At 39.6% G+C, this 21260-nt stretch overlaps 1 protein-coding gene across 4 annotated transcripts in view; it reads right to left on the minus strand.

Annotated features, from left to right (window-relative positions):
* Window positions 1–21260, minus strand: part of LOC104590319 (S-adenosyl-L-methionine-dependent methyltransferases superfamily protein) — a 48301-nt gene that overhangs the window by 9213 nt on the left and 17828 nt on the right. For all 4 annotated transcript variants that reach the window (XM_088896782.1, XM_088896785.1, XM_088896783.1 and 1 more), the window contains 5 exons: window positions 14991–15112; window positions 14709–14789; window positions 14549–14623; window positions 11323–11528; window positions 11080–11230 (listed from right to left, as the gene is read on the minus strand). In XM_088896782.1, coding sequence (XP_088752908.1) covers window positions 11080–11230; window positions 11323–11528; window positions 14549–14623; window positions 14709–14789; window positions 14991–15112 — 635 coding nt within the window. The remainder of the gene's footprint in view (window positions 1–11079; window positions 11231–11322; window positions 11529–14548; window positions 14624–14708; window positions 14790–14990; window positions 15113–21260) is intronic.

Here is a 21260-nt window from a genome sequence, read left to right on the forward strand (position 1 = left end):
AAGTGGGCGGCTGCTCCGTCGTGGGGATCCTCAGGTGGTATTGTGACTTTGTGGAAAGAATATATGCTTATAGGATTAGAGGAGTTGATAGGTGATCATTTTGTTTCTTTGAAGTTCAGGCAGGTGGAAGATGGTTTCAAATGGGTACTAACAAATGTTTATGGCCCCAAATGACTATAGGCAGAGAAAGAAACTATGGGAAGAGTTGAGTGCTATTAGGGGCCTTTGGGAAGGACCATGGTGTCTAGGAGGGGATTTTAATGTAGTGAGATTCACAGAGGAAACCAACAACCCTAGACAGAGAGTGACAACAAGTATGAGGATCTTCAATCAGTTTGTGGATACGTTTGAGCTCAAAGAACTTCAAATGTTTAACAATACCTTCACCCGGTCCAACCTCCAATCAAGCCCAATTTGCTCTAAGTTGGACAGGTTTCCCTTTTCAATAGATTGGGAGGAACATCGGAGTAACTAAAAATCTAGGGTGCTTCTGAGGCTTACCTCAGGCCAATGGCCTATAGTAATGTGTAAGGAGGAATTGAGAGGCGATGGTCCTGCCCCGTTTAGGTTTGAAAACATGTGATTGATCCACCCGGGATTCATTGAGAAAGTCAAGGAATGGTGGCAGCATTATAATCCGCCAGTACAGTGGGAAGGAATGAGGTTCCATAAAAAGCTTCAGTTCTTAAAATCCCAAATAAAGGAGTGGAACAGGTTGGAGTTTGGGAGAGTAGAGGAAAGGAAACAGGTGTTGGTAGAGCAGATAGAAGAGTTGGATATGAAGGAAGGAAGGGGTATTGTTGGAGAAAAAGACAAAGAAAAGAGATGGAGCTTAAGGAAGCAATTGGAGGATCTATTGATTATGGAGGAAATAAGTTGGAGGCAGAAATCTAGGTGCAAGTGGTTGAAGGAGGGGATAGAAACACCGGATTCTTTCACTCAGTGGCAAATGGTAGAAGAAGGAAGAATTTCATTTCAAAATTGGAAGTTGAAGGAACAGTCATTTCCCACTCGGTAGAAATAGCAAAAGCCTTCGTTAGCCATTTCAAATCTATTTTCAAAAGACCTTTAAATGAAAGGATCTGGTTGGAGGGTTTGGATTGGCCGACTCTAAGTCCAGAAAATAGAGAGTGGTTAGAAAGGAGATTTGAATTGGAGGAGATAAAGGAAGCAATCTTTTCAATCAATAGAACAAAAGCTCCAGGTTCGGATGGGTTCACAATGGCTTTTTATCAAGAATGTTGGGGTATTGTGGAGAAAGATATTGGGTCAGTGTTTGAGGAGTTCCACAGAAGGGGAATAATCAACCCGGGCTTGAACTTCACTTTCATTGCTCTGGTTCCTAAGAAGAAAGAGGCATCACAACCAAGGGACTTCAGACCTATTAGTTTGGTGAACAGTTTGTACAAAACAATCGCAAAAGTGTTGTCTTTAAGATTAAAGAAGGTTCTTCCTTCCATAATTGCACCTAACCAAGGTGCTTTTGTGATGGGAAGACAAATTACCGATCAAATCTTGATTGCTAATGAGAGTCTGGAGAGCTTTAGGAAATCCAAGAAGAAGGGAGTGGTGTGCAAACTGGACTTGGAGAAGGCTTATGACATGGTTGATTGGTCTTTTTTGTTGGAGGTGTTGAAAAGTTTTGGCTTTGGAGACAGTTGGTGTAAGTGGATTTGGGGTTGTATTAGAAGCTGCCACTACTCTATCTTGGTGAATGGAACTGTGGTGGATTTCTTCCCCACCTCAAGAGGAATAAGACAAGGTGGTTCACCATCCCCTTTCCTCTTCACTCTGACTGCTGATGTACTTGGGAGATTGATTCAGAGAGCAGATTCAAGGAATTTAATAAAATGATTGGAGAGTAGGAAGGGGGGAGATACCTCTTACTCATCTGCAGTTCGCAGATGACACAATCCTTTTCTACGAAGGTGGGGACATTGAGTGGATCCGGAACCTAAAATTGGCAATACAACTCTTTGAGCGGGTATCTAATCTCAAGGTGAATTTGGATAACAGTAGTTTGGTGGGTGTGAATTTGGAGGAGAGGGAGCTTAGAGAGTATGCAAGTGTGTTAGGGTGTGCAACCTTGGAATGCCCGATGGCTTACTTAGGACTCCCCTTAGGGGATAACCCTAAGAAGGTAAGCTTTTGGAACCTGGTAGTAGAGAGATTTGGGAAAAGGCTTGCTTCTTGGAGGAAAAATTATCTTTCCTTGGAGGGGGAGAATCACTTTGATTAGATTAACCCTAGCTAATCTTCCTGTGTATTTCCTATCAGTGTTTAAGATCCCCACAAAGGTCTCTAACACTTTGAAAAGCTTATGAGGGATTTCTTGTGGGAGCCTGGAGAGGAGAAGTGGGACCAAAGGGTGAGTTGGGAGGTGGTAACTAGAGGTAAAAAGCTAGGAGGTCTAGGGATTGGGAATGTTAGGAAGAGGAACAGGGCTTTGTTGGGGAAATGGTTATGGAGATTTCCGTTGGAAAGAGACAAGTTGTGGACAAAGATTGTGGCTAGCATACATGGGTTGGAAAACAATGGTTGGGAACCTAGAATCTTGGCAAGGACTACAGCCGCCTCTCCTTCGTCAACCATACACAATCTGCTTCAAGTTTTTTCCCCTTGTATTAGGTATGGTCTTAACTCCGGTAAAAAAATAAAATTTTGGGAACAACTTTGGGTCGGGGACTCACCTCTGATGGACCAATTTCCCTCTTTGTAACCTTTTTCTGATTTGAAAAATGAACCCATTTCTTCCTTCTTAAGCCCCTCAGACTCTCCTTCAAGGTTTGGGTGGAACCTAGGTCTGAGAAGGGCAATTAGGGATGCAAACTTGGACCACCTTTTGTCTTTGTTATCTATCCTTGAAAATGTTTTCTTGGATCCCAATAAGGACGACACAAGATTTTGGGTTCCCTCCTCTTCAGGTGTTTTCTCTTGTGCCTCATTTTTTGAGACTTTAACTCAACCTTCTGATCCCATTGGGTTGTCTTTCCCGGTTAAAGAAATTTGGAGTAAACCCATTCCTCCTCGGGTTGGTAGTTTTTGTTGGGAATCTTTTCTAGAAAGAATTAACACAAATGACCTACTTCAGAAGAAGAGACCCAACTCTTGTTTACTTCCTAATAGATGTACTCTCTATAAAGCTGATGGGGAAACTGGTTACCACCTTATGGTTACTTGTTTGGTTGCTAAATCAGTTTGGGAGTGGGTCTTTTCCCTTTTGGGGTGTGTTTGGATACCCCCTGGGAGTGTCCAAAGCTTGTTCTCTCCCTCCTTTTTCAAATGGCCGAAGAAGAGAGGGAAGACTATGTGGAGAAGCATCAAGGCTGCAGTGTGTTGGACTCTATGGGAAGAAAGAAACTCACGAATATTTTCAGATAAGGAAAGAACCATCGGAAACTTATTAGATCTAATTCTGTTAAGGGTGGCACATTGGTTGAAAACTATGGAACTGTTCTCAGATTATTCTGTGGCTGATTTGGTGAGAAATTGGAAGGAGATAGCTTCCTCTACCCTCTGTAAGAGAAGCTGTAGTCCTTTTTGGTCCCCTCCTTCTGGGTTCATAAAACTGAATTTTGAGGATAGTTGTTTAAGGAATCCATGGCTTTCTGGGATTGGGGGAGTTTTCAGGAATGAGGTGGGGGCTATTATTGCTATATTTTCAGGTCCAATTGGGGAAGGAGACTCTCTTAGGGCTGAGATCCTCGCAGCCCTGGAAGGCATCCAAAGAGCAAGGGAGCTGAACATCAGATGTTTGGTCCTTGAAAGTGACTCGGAGATGGTGATTAGGTGGCTAAAAGGGGGAGACAGCGGCTTATGGAGTTATAGCAATGAGAAGAATAAATTTAAATGGCTGACTAGGGATATGGTGGTTCATTACAACTGGGTGAAGAGGACTGCTAATTCCTTTGTTGATGGGTTAGCAAAACAAGGGGTGAATAGGGATTCGATTTTTTGGGCTAATTTTTTATTTTTTTCCTTGTACTCTTTGATGGGGAGTTAAGTCTTTTTACCTCCCCTTTGTACCTAAGCTTCACATAGTTTCATATCTTTAATAAAGTTTCTTGTTATTGATCAAAAAAAAAAAACTAGGCATCAGTGGTTGTGGGATGGTGGAGGTGCAATAAGGGATGCAAATGGGTACATCATATGTGATTTGGGTAGCTTCCAAGCAATGATTTAAAAGGCGCCCTTCCTAGGCGCAGCCCTTTCAAAAGGCGCACGCCCTTGCGCCTCAGCCCAGGCGTGCACCTTTTAAAAATTTAAAGCTTTTTTGCTTTTTTTGAACATAGTGGTTGGGCCGGGGGCTCTACCCCCAGACCCCATGCCACACCCCTCGAGAACCCCCAATTTGGTAATGTTGTTCATTCATTCATCCTAATAAAACATCTTCTTAAAAAGCAATTAAAACTATAAAATCATTATTTTTTGTGTGAAAACTAAGAATTTAAGACCTAACATGGACTTGTTTGGCCTTGCCTCGAGGGGTGTGGCACAAAGGCGACTCGTAGAATCAGGAATGTAATATGTTTTACATTACATTAGCTACGTGAAGTAATGCAATTGAATGAAAAAAGAGATTAGAGGTTTTAAATGCTTGAAAAATGTTTTATATGTTTGATTTTATTTTTAAATTCTCATTTGAATATGCTTTACATCTTATGTTTATGTATTTTAATTTTAGATAATAGGTTTTTTAAAACAATATTTTAAAATTTAAGTTTATATTTTTTTATTAATACTATGTTTAATATTTTTCTTTTTTTTGAATTTTTTGGCATTTTTTGAATTTTCTAACATTCTTTTTTTTTTATAATTTTGTGCCTTGCTTCAAAATAGCACGTGCCTCGCCTTGCACCTTGCGCCTCAGGCACAAATTGACCCCTATGCCTTTTTTGTGCCTTACGCTTTTAAAACATTGCTTCCAAGGTCATAAGAGAACTCCGCTGTGGAATTCAAAGCTGTTGTCAATGGGTCAAAAACTTAATATCATTCATTCCAAAGTGATTGTTTTTGTAGTGAGAATGGGCCGAATGATACCTAGTGTTCTTTATTTCCTTTAAGTAGTGTTTAAAAGTTATGTTTCTTAGTTATGGGCCTTATGAGCCTTCTTTTATTTTCTTTAATTATTTCTTTAGTGTTGGCCACCCCATTAAGTGCATCCAAGTAATTGTACTTTGACTTAGAATTATTAATAAAAGTGATGAAAGGGGGCTAGAGAGAGAGGTTGGAATTCTTCTTTTCTCTCTTCCCTTCTTTTCTTCTTCCACAACCTATTGCTGAAACTTCTTTTCCTCTTCTTTCTCTTTCTCTCTTTTCTTCTTTTCTTCTTTTCTTGCATTATCTGAATTATTGTAGGTGTAATTTTCAACTTGGTGTCAGAGCGGGTTCTCACTTTCAACTTTTTTTCCATCCTTTGCCCATACATAGTGTGCATGGAGAATTGATCGGTTGATCAATCAGCTACTTATGCAGCCCAGTTAGGAAGGCTTTTGGAGAGTTTTGTGGAGGTTTTTCATCCTTAGTTGAAGCCCAAGGTAGGTTCTTGGAGATTTTTCCCAAAAGCCCTAAATAATTGGAGAAACCTTGTTACAAGTCATAGAGACAGTTTGAACCAAGCACTTGGGGATCAGAGGTAAGCCTTTTGATTTCTATTAGGGGTGGTTTTGGTTGGATTGAATTATGGAACCTCTGGAAGGGGCAGTTGAAGTTTCTACCTTTCTCTCCATCCCGTAGGACCCTGTGAAACCCTAATTTTGGAGGTTGAGAGGTTGTTCTTTGCTTAGAACAGTAAATCTAGCCTAGTAAAACCATAATTTGATTTTCGTTTGCATCTGTTTACTCAATGGAGCAAACTGGAGGAGCGACCAAATATTCCACAAATTCTGGGTTTGGACATGGGGGTCATTGGAGAATCTTTTTGGAGTTGTGACTACTGTGAAGCTAGATGGAACCAATTATCTAGCTTGGAGTCAATCTATTAAGATACATGTGTGTAATAGAGGAAAATGGGGTTATATTACCGGGAGCAAGAAGAAACCGGAGGAGGATGATCCTACCTATGAAAGGTGGATGCAGGAAAACTGCACAGTTGTGAGATGGTTAGTGAATTCTATGCAACCACATATTAGTTAACATTACCTGTGGATGGCAACTACAAAAGAAGTGTGGAAGTGTCACAAAGACCTATTCCCAAAAGCTTAATGTTGCTTGGGCCTACAAATTGAAGCATGATGTGAATAATCTTAGACAAGGGGAGAAGCCCTTAGCAATCTACTTCTCCATGCTGAAATCTCTTTGGGGTTGCACAAATTGTTTGGAGTTGCACAAAGGATGCAGAAACATATAGGAGGTTGGTGGAGAGAAATCGGGCCTTTGAGTTCCTCACCGGACTCAACTTGGAGTATGATATTGTGAGGCAGAATGTTTTAGCAAAGGATGGGGTGACTTTATCTTAGGCATATGCTATGGTGAGTAGTGAGGAGAGCAGAAGATCAGTCTGTTGAGCCGCAGGTTGATCACGATGCTAATGCGGGGATGAAGCCGAAGGTTAGCACTGGGAAGAAAGATGTTACCTGTGAATACTGCAAAATGCCTAAACATACTAAAGACACATATTAGAAGTTGCATCCAAATCTCATTCCTACAAGATTCAAGAAAGAAAAAGGTGGGAAAAGGGTTGAAACTGGAAAAGGTGAAAATGCAAATGCAGCCACCTCTTCGCAAGGTGAACAAGGACAGGGTGGAGAGAAGTCAGCTGAATATGAGAAGTATGGCCGAATCATCAGTCACTTGGAGTCCACTGCTATAGCTCCTTCAAAGACTGTTCCTTCCTCTACATATGCCCACTTAGGCATTCATGCCACTGCACATCATGCTTCTATCTCAGGTACTCATAAAACCCCTTGCACAATTGATTCTGGTGCTTCTAACCATATGACCAGTGTTTCACAACTATTCACCTCTTACCAACTTCTTTTTGGTCGAGATAAGATATCCCTTGTCGATGACTCTCTAGCCCCTATCATGGGAAAGGGAGACATTAAAACCTTTAATGCCCTAACCTTATCATTTGTTTTTCGTGTACGGAAACTTATTACCAATTTGCTTTCAGTTAGTAATTTGACTAAATCCCTTAATTGCAGTGTGACCCTTTTTCCTTCATGTTGTGTTTTTCAGGACATGGAATCTCAGAAGGTGATTAGGAGTGGCCATGAGGCAAATGGGATTTATCTAATAGACATGCCTGAGCAGAGCCAAGTACAACCTAAGAGAACTGCATTTGTTTCAGAGTCCACTAGTCGTATTATGTTATGTCATAGTTGTTTGGGTCATTTGTCCTTTTCTTCATTGATTAAGTTGTTTCCAGAAATATTTAAAGGAATTAGTCTATCGAGTCTTCATTGTGAGTCTTGTGAGTTCTCAAAGCATTGTAAGAACACTTATCCTTCAAGTAATAAAAGATCAACTATTCATTTTAATATTGTTCACTCTGATGTGTGGGGGCCTTACCATTTACCATGTATGGGTGGGTATAAATATTTCATCCTATTTATTGATGACTTTTCACGATGTACTTGGATTTACCTTATGCGCTCATGGGCTGAAGTACCTAAACTTATGCAACAGTTCCATGAACACATGCTCACTCAGTTTAATACCCACATCAAAATATTCTGGTCAGACAATGCTAAGGAATATTTTGAGAAAGACCTTACTACCTCCTATCTTGAGAAGTTTGGGGTTATTCATCAAAATTCTTGTAACGCACTCCACAACAAAATGGAGTAGCGAAAAGGAAAAACAGACACATTGTGGAAGTTGCAAGGAGCATTCTTTTTGCTACCCATGTTCCTATGAAGTTTGGGTGATGCAGTTTTAACAGCTACCTACCTTATTAATTGCATGCCTTCTTGAGTCTTGGGATCAAAATCTCCCTTTGCAAACCTCTTTCCTAATGTTGATATTTCCTCCATTCCTTTGAGGGTCTTTGGTTGCACTTGTTATGTCCACATTCCCAGCTCCAAAAGACACAAGTTTGACCCCAAGCTCAGAAGTGTATCTTCCTTGGTGATGCCTCCACACAGAAAGGGTACGGTTGTTTTGATCCCATTAGTGGCACCCGATTTGTTTCCATGGATGTCACCTTTGTAGAGTCGGTTCTTTTCTATAGCCATCCTTCTAAGGGGGAGAGATATCTCGAGTTGTTTTCTTCATCCCTTCCTTTGCCAACTCCAGTTGAGTCTTGTGTTGAGCCCTCCACAGTTACCCCCATTCCCGTGGAGAGATCCTCTCTTTTGAGGTCTTCCACTCCTGCTCCTCCCCCTCCTCCTGCTAGTCCTCCAATTGTTTCCATTCATCATATTCTCCAGAGGTGGTACCAACGGCAAAAGCTAAGGCAAACACAGGTTGATCCCACACCTCCAGTTGAGACTCAAGCGCTCCCGATTACTAAAGAGAGGACATGTCCATCACCTCCTCCACCAGCACCCTCGTTTCCAGACCTTGACCTACCCATTGCTTTGAGAAAAGGTAAGAGGAAATGTACAACTCATTGTATTTCCAAACACCTTTCCTACAGCTTGTTGTCCCCATCCTACTATGCTTTTCTACCCTCCATTTCCTCTCAATCCATCCCAAAGTCTATTTCAAAAGCCTTAGCCAGGGATGCTATGAGTACTGAAATAGAAGCCCTTCATAAAAACAATACCTGGGATATTGTTGACTTGCCAGCTGGGAAGGAACCTATTGGGTGCAAGTGGGCTTTCACTACCAAGTATCGTGTAGATGGGATAATTGAGAGGTATAAGGCTCAGCTTGTTGCCAAGGGATATACCCAGGTATATGGGATAGACTACACTGAGACCTTTTCTCCAGTTACTAAGATGACTTCAGTAAGAGTTCTTTTATCCTGATTGGCCTTGGTATCAATTTGATGTTGAGAATGCATTCCTAAATGGTGATCTCACTGAAGAGGTATATATGTTCCTTCCTCTTGGCATCTATGGCAAGGAAATGCAAGGTAAGGTGTGTAGATTGAAGAAATCACTTTATGGCCTGAAACAATCTCCATGTGCTTGGTTAGACAGGTTTAGGACTGCTCTTGTTCAATTCGACTACACTCAGACTCAATCAAATCATACCCTCTTTTTATTAAGAGAAAAGGCACTCTAGTGACATTCATTATAGTTTATGTAGATGATATTGTGGTTACTAGCAGTGATATAGAAGAAGTTAGTGCTCTCAAGAAGTTTCTCAATTCTGAATTTGAAATTAAATATTTAGGGAAGTTGCGGTATTTTCTAGGCATTGAGGTTGCTAGGTCCAAGGAAGGTATCTTTATTTCTCAACAGAAGTATATGCTAGACCTTCTTACTGAGACTAGAAAACTTGATGCTAAACCTGCCTCTACCCCTATTGATGTGAATCATAAACTCTCAGCTAATGATGGAGAACTTTTAACTAACAGGAGAGTGTTTCAGAGATTACTGGGGAAACTTCTTTATCTATGTATGACTCATCCAGACATTTCATATGCTGTGAGTGTCATCAGCCAGTTCATGCATGCTTCCCAGAGACATATATATGGCTGTTGCAAAAAGGGTGTTATGCTACCTTAAGGGAAACCCCGGGAAGGGTATATTATTTGCTAAACATGGACACATGAAGGTAGAAGCATATACAGATGCTAATTGGGCAGGAAATGTGGATGACAGGAGATCCACATTAGGATATTGTGCTATGTAGCCGGAAATATTGTTTCCTGGAGAAGTAAAAAGCAGTCAGTGGTTGTTAGATCTTCAACTGAGGCTGAGTATAGAGCTTATGGCCCATGGTATTTCTGAGTTGTTATGGCTTAGATCTCTCCTTAATGAGATGAGTGTTTCATGTGACGAGCCACTAATGTTGTATTGTGATAACCAAGTTGCTATTAACATTGCTCACAACCCAGCTCAACACGATAGAACTAAGCACATTGAGGTAGACAGACACTTTATATGGGAGAGAGTGGCTTCAGGAGAGGTGTGCCTACCTTCAATTGCATCAAAAGAGCATCTAGAAAATCTTCTAACTAAGGGCGTCCCAAAGGCAAAGCTTCAACATTATGTAAGCAAGTTGGGCATGATTGATATCTATGCTCAGCTTGAGGGGGAGTGTAGTGAGTGTGAGAATGGGCCGAATGGACCCTAGTGTTCTTTATTTCCTTTAAGTAGTGTTTAAAAGTTATGTTTCTTAGTTATGGACCTTCTTTAATTACTTTTTTAGTGTGGGCATCCAAGTAATTGTACTCAGACTTAGAACTATTAATAAAAGTGATGAAAGGGGGCTAGAGAGAGAGGTTTGAATTCTTCTTTTCTCTCTTCCCTTCTTTTCTTCTTCCACAACCTATTGCTGAAACTTATTTTCTTCTTTCTCTTTCTCTCTTTTCTTGCATTATCTGAATTACTGTAGGTGTAATTTTCAACTGTTTTGTAAAATCACTTTAACACTACAGAGTTCAATTGGAGAATCAAAAATGAATGGGTAGAATTATGTTGTTGGTTCAAATATACATAAAGAGAATAAATAAGTAGCTGACCACTTGGCTAACTTATAACTTAGCCAGCAACTTAAGGAAACTTATTGTTCGGGTCTGAAGCATCATCACTACCTCAGTCCTCACACAGGATTTTTCTTCATAACAAGAGGTCCTGTAAAGCCCACCCTAACCAATTAGGTATTAACCATCCATGCCCAAAAACAAGGTGCAACCCATCAAGTGGTAGAGGTTTCATGTGGATCTTCAATAATAAATAAATAAAATTAAAAACAAAGCTCTATATATATTCTTCCAGACAGATGGAAAACATTATAGTCAGCTAGCAAAAGCTCTATCAGTTGGGTACAAAATCTCAACTGATTATAATTTGGCAAAGGAAATATTTTAGGAAAAATGGCACAATGATTCCCTCCCTCCCTTTTCTTTCCTTGGGTGGACAAGTAGGAGAAAAATACTTAAAGTCATGGTGTGTACTACCCAATTGAGCTGGTTGCTCAAATTGTTGATACCTTATTGTTGGGGATTAGTTCTATTCTTACCACTTTCATCCTTGAAACAACCATCTCCCTAATGGTCGGGGACCTTGAAACCAAATTAATAACAAAGAGACCTCCTTCAGAAAGGGATTCCTTCACAGATAAAAGAAAAGACTCTTCCACAAAATCAGCAGGGGGACAGGTTATTCCAGAGCTGCACATAAGAAAACAAGAAATAGCACATCAAAAACAATTGCTTCTTGATTGAGAAAGTGATTTGAAAATACGTTCAACAACAACTATTACCTTGAGTCTGAAGAGTCGGCATCAACAACTAGAATGTCAATTTTACGACTGCTCTTGCCACATGCAGGTGACTTAGTTGGACTCCCATTAGGAACAGTAGGACGTTCTTTTGAAAGAGCATCAAAATTTTCAAGATCAGCATTCACCTTAGAAGATGCCCCAATTGCCACCTTTCTAACAAACTCGACTCCATCAGCAATTAGTACCTATAACAATTCAGAAGGATTTAGAAGATTGAATGTATTCATATAAAATGTTCCCCAGCACTGTGATAAAATGGTTGACATGCAATATGATAAGGACATTGGGATTCACCATTAGTTAATATGTCAAAAAAGAACAACCTTGTCAAATTATCTTAATCATCTGATCCATATACTTGTCTGGATCCCACACATCTTTTTTTTAATATGTTTAGGATAAAAGAAATTTGCACAAAATCTATCAACAATCAAACTAATCACCTAGGGGACATTCTAGCAGGTGGATTTTGGGATACACCACTATTTAATAAGTCAAAAAATATCAGCCAAGTCAAATGATCTTAATGATCTGATATATTGATCCATAAACCTGTCTGCACCCCTTGCATCTATTTTTTCTAATTTAGGATAAGACCAATATAGTACAAGAGCACTCAAAGATCAGACTATCTCCCAGGAGATAAACTGGGAAGTGGTCTAAACCCTCCTGACTTTAATGTTCTTCCAGAAGCAACCCCTGATAAGAAATAAGTGTAGTTGCAACAGCCAGGCAACATCTAGATGCTTTACCCTAGCAAAGCAAGCCAATTGCTCTGCAACAACCGGTGTTGTTTAGGTAATAAAAATAAATAACCAAATACATATATTACAATAAAAAGGTCATTAACAATGTCTATCCCAGATATGTAATATATACATGTACAATGTATTTATAAATAATTAATTCCAAAATATTATGTAGCTACATTTTAATTAGAAACTACTAAACCACATAATAAATCAAGAAATTATTTAAATACAACTTAAATGACAAATATTTATGACCTCCATGGTTCAACCACATGCAAGCACAGGGTTTAAGAGCCTTATTTTAGCTCTATATACAATCATGATGGCCCAAAGTGGGTTGCAGGTGCATGTACTTGTTTATAAAAAAAGCAGGCATAATGATTAAGTGGGAGACTGTAAATCTAAGGTAGAAGAGGGTCCAGGTTGGGTAGCTTTCCTAACGATAGTAGTAGTTTGTGGAACTCCATTATAAGTATCCATAGGTTGTTGTTAAGTGGTTGGGATGCGAGCTTACATGCAAGAACCTCCTTTTCCCTTCCTTGGAAAGCAATTTGCTATACTTTTCTTGTGATACATTAGGAATGATGCTTGCTGTGGTTCTAGAATTTGTTTTAGACCGACTTATGGTGGGGGGGAGCAAACTTTTAAGAGACAAGTTTCCTAGATTATTCTCTTTATTCTTGAAAAAGTTTTGTTTTATTGCCCTTTGTGTCTTTCCATCAATGGACTTGTTTGGGACCTTGGTCTGAGAAGGGCTGAGGGATGACAAAGTGGCCAATATCTTATCACTCATTTCCTTGCTAGAGGGTTTTGTCCTAGACTCCAAGAGTTGGACTGCATGCCCTTCTGGCTCCTTTTTTTTTATACTTGTGCCCTTTGGTTCCTTTTCTTGTAGCTTTCTTCATGGATTTGTTGAGGAGTCCTAGGTCTCTTTGGAAGTTTCCAGTAAAGACTATATGGAGAGGTCAGGTACGGCCTAAAAAAGGGCCTTTTACTAGGAGACTTTTCATGCGAAGATCAATATTTGTGACTCTCTCCAAAGGAAACCTTATTGGTGCCTTCCACCTAATATGTGCTTTTCTATTCAAAGCTAGTTGTGAGTCCCCTTACTATTTGTTAATCTCCTGTTCTTTTGTGCTAGGTATTTGAGGATTTTTCTTCTCTCTTTTGATGCAAGTGGATTCCCCCATTACGGGTGCTCAAAAAAAACCGAAAACCCGAACTGAAATTGTGATTAACTGGTGGTACCAGTTCGGTTTTGGTTCGAGGAATTGCAAAAACCGGTAGTATCAGTTAAATTTTAAAAAGTAGCCAACAGTTTGATTAACCGAACCGTGAGCACCCCTATCCTCCATTGTGTTTGGAAGAGATTTCCAAGACCTCCTTTTTTGTCTGCACCAAAAAGACAGAGGAAAAACTTTGTGGAGATGTACTAGGGCTGCAGTGCTTTGAACAATTTGGGAAGAAAGAAACTTAAGAATATTTCGACACAAATATCATTCAAAAGAGGCAAGTCATTGAAAGCATCTCCATCGAAGTCATAAATTGAAATCAGTAAAAATTAGGCCACCATTAGTGCACTTCTCATTTAACTTTTTTTAGGTGCTGGAACAAGATTGCATCATCTTCCTCGGCCAAGAGTGACTTTCAACTGGATACCACTGACAAGAGGGCACATAAAGTTGAATTTTGATGGTTGTAGGACTGAACTAGAGACAGTTGAACGGTATACTCAAGATGTTTTCAGGACCCATAGGGGATGGAGACCTCACTAGGACTGAACCACATGCATTACTGCAAGGATTGAGGTTGGTCAGATCATTGAACTTTAAAAATCTAGTGGTGGAAGGTGACTCTAAGGTGGTAGGGAGCGGTGAGCTGGAAGGAGAACACCAAGGAATGCTCTTGGATGTACAGATGCATTAAAAGAGAGGCTACACAGCTGGCTGGAGAAATGTATACAAGTTTCAATTGGGTGAAGAGATCTACCAATGGGATATCTAATGCACTAGTTAGGCAAGGGGTGCACAGAAACCAACTGTTTTGGGGATTAATTTCCCATGGATCATGATTATAACATGGTTTCAAAGCTTGGGAGGACTGATAAAAAGGAGTTAAGACACCACTTGGGGGCTTGGCACATTAACAATCTTGTAAAGATACATTTAATTCTTTCTCAAAATCTACATATAACCTCGAGCAAAATAATGATGGAACATAGGCTCAGTTTGGAAGAGTACAAATACAAATATGGACAGTGCAAAACCCTCCATTTTGTATTATTTTGTATGTATTTGCACTGTACATACTTGTATTTGTACTCTTTCCAAACTGAGCCATAGAAACAATTTCCAAGATAGTTAATACAATGGTTAGTCACTGATAAGAAAAGACAAGGATAGTTGACTGATACGTTAACTAAAAGAAACCATTGAAGGAATTTCAGGTACCACCTTCAACTGCTTATCCTCAGTGAAGCCAAAATGGTCCCTTGCTAGATCTGAAATTACAGGATCTAATTCCACCACCTGTATGAATGGATCAGATGAGTTCCAAATACTAAACAATTGTGAAAAATACTTGTGGAAAAATAAAATGCAGACTCAGTATTACCTCAATTTCCAGAAACGGCATGCATGCTCGCAGAAACATGGGAAGAAGGCCAGCTCCTAGACCAATAATAACTGCTTTAACCTGTGAAATACTAAACATTTTAGGCGTACCAATAAATGTAAAATGAAAGCTAAATGTCAGAAGAGGTTAAAAGATTCAGAGAACAAACCAACCCATCACTGCAATCAAGATTCATAAAGCAAACGTAACTAAAAATATTCCCACTGCAAAAGAATTCCAAACACCACAAAAAAACAAGTAAAAATCAACAATACAACTTACCATTTTTCCCGATGATATTGCACTTTCCAGATTTGATGCAATCAACGTAAACCCAGAAATGATCCCAATATGATAAGAGCTAGCCAGGTAGTTATGATCAACTTTGAGATTGCTCCTGGATTCTAAAACATTGGAAAACTGAGTAACAGCATCACAAGACCAATCAAAATTTTGCAAATACACCAAATGCCACAAGAGAGAGAGAGAGAAGCTATATGGATAGGAAATGAAACCAAATACCATGGCAAACTTCCCCACCATTATAAGGAAATAATTAACATGTGCCACAGTATATGCATGAATGGAAGGAAACAACTGAAATCTATGCTAATAAGATATAATGGAGTAGAATATAATTCTTTGAGGTCCATTCCAAGGAAGAAGTCCTTGAACCGTCTCACCCCATTTGTGCTTTTTTACAAGGGAAGCTGTGAGACCACCATCATTTGCTAATCGCCTATCCATTTGTTGTTAGCATTGGGTACATTTCCTTCTTTCTTTTTGCTGTTTGGTGTTAGGTGTTTTACTAGTCAATGTATAGACACACTATGCTGACCATCCTTTTTCCCAAATCCCAAGAAAAAAAGGACAAAGATATTTTGGAAATGCACAAGAGCAGCCACTTTTAGGACAATTTAGGAATAGCAGAATACAAGAGCATTCTCCATTAAATCTAAGTCCCTAGACTTTACTTATCTCCATTAACCATTCATTGGGAAAAGACTTTGGAGGAACTCACCATGTCCCCAACATGAAGGAACAGAAAAGTTACACCTGAGATGTCCCCCAACATGCAACCATATCTTGTTATTTACATTTTGAAAATTCCATACATTTGACACCCAAGCGGTTTTAGGAAACAGGGACCGGTTCACCAGTTTTCCAGTTAAACCGGCCAGTCAACTGGTTTTGAGTGGTTTTCTACCTATTCCGGTTTCTAGGGTGCAACCGAACCAGACATATGACCAGTCACAGTTCAACTTGTTCAACTGCTGGGCCTGGTCCTATTTCCTAAACACTGGTTCCTAAACAGTGGTTTTCTACCTATTCTGGTTTTGAGTGATTTTCTCAGGCTCCATAGGTATTGAAGACTCAAATAACTCAATAAGGGAAGCAATACTACTATACTAGGCATATGATTGCAAAGGTCCATAGGTATGAGAATCTGACAATGAAAAGGTACTCAAAGACAATATTTAGTTGGCTGAGAGATGGATCTACAGTTCCCTGATATCTAAAACATCAGATCAGGGAGGCTAAACCTTGGCATTCACCTGAAGCAAGATTCTTCTGGACCGAACAATCAGCATAAACTCTCTTGCCAATTCCCTAGACAGAGGGAGTCAGAAGAAATACTCTAACTGGGGTACTTATCTTCTGGGTTAAGGTTTTTCTTTTGTACTTTGTTCTGATAGAAAATGTAGGGAGATTAGCAATGGGCTAGCTCTTTTTTTTTTTTGGATAATTGAAAATGATTTCATTAATCAAGAGGACTAAAGCTTTACAAGGATCCCTTGGAGAGGCACGAGATGCAGCCTCCCCTAAACATTACAAGTGATCCGAAATAAAGATTACAAGGCTGCCCATAATAAACAATCCCTAGTAGACCCCTTTTGAGCAAGATAATCAGCCAAAGCTTTTGCCTCCCTACCCACCCACTGATATCTACATGTAATGTTATCTCTGTGCCTTCTTTATTTCTATTGGTAATACTTTAATAGAACAATGATCACAGTTACTGGTATAAAAATTATGGTCATTACATCAAATGACCAGAAATAAAATATGAAACACAGTCTTGGGCCATCAGGAAGCAATACATCTAGAAAATAAGTAGCAAAGATCAAATAAAATATGGAACACAATTTATGGATGTGCAGTGTGGAGGGGCATACAGAAAGCAGCAAGGGATTTCAAACAGGGGATAAAGCTGGAAGTAGGCGATGGGTCAAGAGTGGTTTCTTTTTTATTTTTTTTGAAGATAAATTAGAAAGAAAAATTATTAATGAAAAAAAGGTTCAATTGTCAAGGGTGACAAGGAGTCACCACCCAGCCATACAAAAGATAAAACTCCAAAAAAAAAAAAAAAGAACCAAACTAAAATCCGTAAAACTCAAACCCCACACGATAAACCGATAGAGAAGACCAAAATTTTGAACCAAAATCTTCCAATTTGCAGCCAAAAATTTTGGAAGAAAAAACCAAATCCACAAGCCTTGAGCTGATGACCACCACTATTTTTACCTTGCTCTTCACCTTCCCTTAAAAAATTCTTCTATTTCTTTCCTTCCATAACTCCCAACAAATAGCAAAAGGAATGCAGCTCCTAAGAATTTTATTTTGATGATCCAGGATGAAGCCTCACTTTTGTCTTTGAACCTACATGCTCCAGCACCACTGGAATTAAGCAACTCCCTTGTAAAACCAACCTTGCCCTATATCCCACAAGCCATAAAGTCAAAATGCCCCCTGACAATCTCTCAAATCCCAATTCCACCCAATCTCCATTCCTTGAATCCCAAATTTCATTGATATCCAATCAAAATTCACCAGCTTTTGACTGGAGAATTTCTCAGGAAGGAGGTGTGGGAGTATGGTGTGGATGGGTCAAGAGTTAGTTTCTGGCAAGAGATATGGTGTGGGGGTAGCCCTCTCAAGGACAGATTTCCAACTTTATCAACAAGGAAAGTTTGGAATTTTAGTTTCTCTCAACAAGGAATGCTTGGTATCAGAGGTGTTCTCACAGGAAGGAGGTGTGAGAATTTGGAATCCAATTTTTTGAAGGAACCTAAACGATTGGGAAGTGGAGCAATGGGAAGAATTGATGCAGATCCTTAATACAGTTAGGGTGGACAGTCCAAGGAGGGATAAGAGAATTTGGTTAGGGGAGAAGTCAGGAAATTTCAGTCAAATCTTTTTTATAACAGACTGTGTAATGGTGAGGAGGATTCTTTCACTGAAGATAAAGTCGGGAGATCAGCTGCTCCCCTCAAAATCTGTGTGGGTGACAGTTTTGAGGAAGTGCCTAACAGATGACAAATTATCAAAGAGAAGTTTCATGGTAGAACCCAGTAGATGTGTGCTGAGTGGCAACAACTATGAGGAGGTGGAGCATTTTTTTTGCACTGTACCAGCAAGGGATTGGAACTCAGCAGTGTTTACCAAGGGATTTGATGGCTTTGCTAGAGAGCTGGAAGGTGGGTGGCTTGTCAAGGAAAGGAAGGATTGTTTGGAAAGTTGTACCAGCAGCAGTGCTGTGGACAATTTGAAAGAGAAAAACAGGAGCCTTTTTGAAGACAAGTTTAGTTCAGAAGAGATAGTTCTAAAAGGCAATTGAGGTAGGATATATTCATGGGTGGCAACACACAAGTCATTCAAAAATCTTCCTTTTAGCTCTTTTTTCTGATCATAGCAGTATTTTTGTATGATTTGGGGAATAGTGGTTTTTTGTTTTTGTGATGTACAAATTTAATACTTGCCTTGTCCAGTGCCTTACTGGGCAAGGTCTGTATACAGGTTTAATTTATTTAATGAAATACTTTACCATTCTCTAAAAAAACAGAAAGATGAGGATGCCAATTTGGAGGGGCAAGATTGGTGTGTGTGTGTGTGTGTGTAAATTAAACAAATGCATCTGAGGGAAAATCAACTGAAAGGGTTTGTCCATGTGTAAAGAGGGCTAATACTTGCTTGTCACCTCAGTGGTGTGTTCTGTGCAAAGCAGATGGGGAGACTGGTTTTCACCTAATGGTGTTGTGCCACTTCGCGAGGTCGTTGTGGGATTGGGCTTTCTCCTTGTTTGGATGCAGCTGGAATCCCCCTTCAGACATGCAGGGCCTTTTCACCCCCTCCTTCTTCAGGTGGCGGTTAAAAAGGGGAAGGACAATGTGGAGAGGACTAAGGGCTGTAGTATGTTGGACACTATGGGAAGAAAGGAACTCCAGGATATTCTCAGGAACTCAGAGAGGGACAGCAGATTTGAGGACTATCATACAGTTTAGGGCGGTACAGTGGCTGAAATCTCTGGAAATATTCACAGATTACACTGTGGATGACATGTTGAGGAAGTAGGGTGAAATTGCAAGTTGCACACAGACCAAGTCAGTAATGAGTGTGGCTTGGACCCCCCCACCTAGTGGATTCTTGAAATTAAATGGATGCAGTAGGGGAAACCCGGGACAATCAGGGATCGGGGGTGTTTTTAGAGATGAAAATGGGATCATCTCTGCTATGTTCTCAGGCCCAATTGGAGTGGGTGACTCCCTTAGAGCTGAGATATGTGCAGTTATGGAAGGAGCCCGAAAAGCTAAGGAATTGAACATCGAGAAACTTATAATTGAAGGGGATTCAGAGGTGATGATAGGGTGGCTGACCAAAGAACAAAATGATCTTTGGAAGTATAACAATGAGAAGAGGAAATTCAAATGGCTGGTGCGGGAGATGGAAGTTAAGACATGTTGGATTAAGAGATCAGCTAATTCCCTAGCTGACGGTTTAGCAAAACAAGGGGCAGAAAGGGATTCCTTGTTTTGGGCTAAGTTGTAATGTTAGTGTCCTTGTATCTTTGTATTTTCTTCTTTCCTTTCTTGAAGTTCTTTGTGACTCTTGGAAGATAAGTGTGTTTGTCTTCCACTTATAAATTTTCTACTGATGAATTAATGAAAGTGTTATTGATCAAAAAAAAAAATGTGTAAAGAGGGGCCAACAACTGCACCTAGAGAAATGACTTGACGCAAATACAAGTCTCTAAGAGAGCAAGGGGAAGGCCAAAAGTACATGGTCAGGCTAGTGAAAAATGATGTGAAGGATGTAAAGCCAAAACTTGATTGATAACATGACTTTTGATAGAGTTCAACAGTTGGAAGAAGATTCATATAGCCTGTCCTTTGTCATTCACCAAATCACATGACCTGAAAAGCTTGAGGGTGAAGGGTAGTTCCATTTTCATATGCCATTAATAAGATTTGGTCCCGTTCCGCAATAACTATTGTTCCTTATGTCCAATTTGTCTTTGTAATTTTGCACCGCCAGTTCAATTTGACCCAAACATAATATTAATTGTTGGCATCTTCTTCCTTTCATAGGTAACCTTCTTGATTTACATTAATCTATGATTTTGTCAGACATACAAGTTGAAATTGTCAATATATGAGTGTCACCTAACAGGAGGAACCCCTATCTCTATGACAGGGAAGACATTTGCATATGCTTCCACAATCATTGACAACCAGAAACTCTTTACATTCTGCAGTTTTGGTCACTATAGGGTTAGATCAGTGTTTTAAAACCAGGAGGTGAAAGAAAAGCACAAGGACCTTCTAACACCGAAGGCACAAGGCAAGACATGCACAGACAAAGCAAGGCATGAGTTTTTAAAATTTTAAAAAATAAATAATGTAGAGAGGTTGGCTGAATGGGCCTTAGTTTTGTTTATCTAGTCAGTAATTTTTATTGCAGCCGTAGTGGGTCTTCCTTATGGGCCAGAATACTTAATGTTTCTTATGTTCTTTGGTTCAGCCACCTAACTAGGGGCACCCATGTAATTCTGCACCCTTTAATATTCACCATATAAAAATTGATTTTGGGATAGAGAGCGACGCAATTCAGATCCCCTCTCCTCTCTTTTTATACTCTTTCTCTCTCTCCTGAACATCATTTTCTTCCTTCTTTTTCTTCTTTATTTTCTTCTCTAAAATCAGGATTATTGCTGGATTATATTTCTTCTTGGTATCAAAGCAAGCTCCCACTTCTTGCTTTTCTCTTTTTAGGCCCATACACAGTGTGTATGGAAAATTAAGTTGCTGATCAACTGAAAATTGATGTTGCCCAGTTGGGGGAGATTTCTAGAGAAGAATAAAGATTAAGATGACATCTATGAGATTTTTCTTGTCTTTAATAGTGAGCTAGGACTGACCCCTTTATCAATTTGATGTCAATAATGCCTTCTTGAATGGTGATTTGACTGAAGAGGTGTATATGTCCCTTCTACCTAGAATGTATGATAAGGAGATGTAAGATAAGGTATGTAAATTGAAGAAAACTCTATGGACTTAAACAATCCCCTCGTGCTTGGTTTGATAGATTCCAGACTGCTCTTATTCGATTTGGTTATACTCAAACTCAGTCTGACCATACTCTGTTTATGAAGAGAAAAGCTTCTCAAGTCATCTTCCTCATTGTATATGTAGATGACATTGTTGCTATAGGTAGTGATACACAGGAAATTCATGACCTCAAATTCTTCCTTAACTCTGAGTATGTGTTGGATCT

Source organism: Nelumbo nucifera, chromosome 1 (assembly GCF_055504915.1).
Source record: "Nelumbo nucifera cultivar China Antique chromosome 1, China Antique-T2T, whole genome shotgun sequence".
Lineage (NCBI taxonomy): Eukaryota > Viridiplantae > Streptophyta > Magnoliopsida > Proteales > Nelumbonaceae > Nelumbo > Nelumbo nucifera.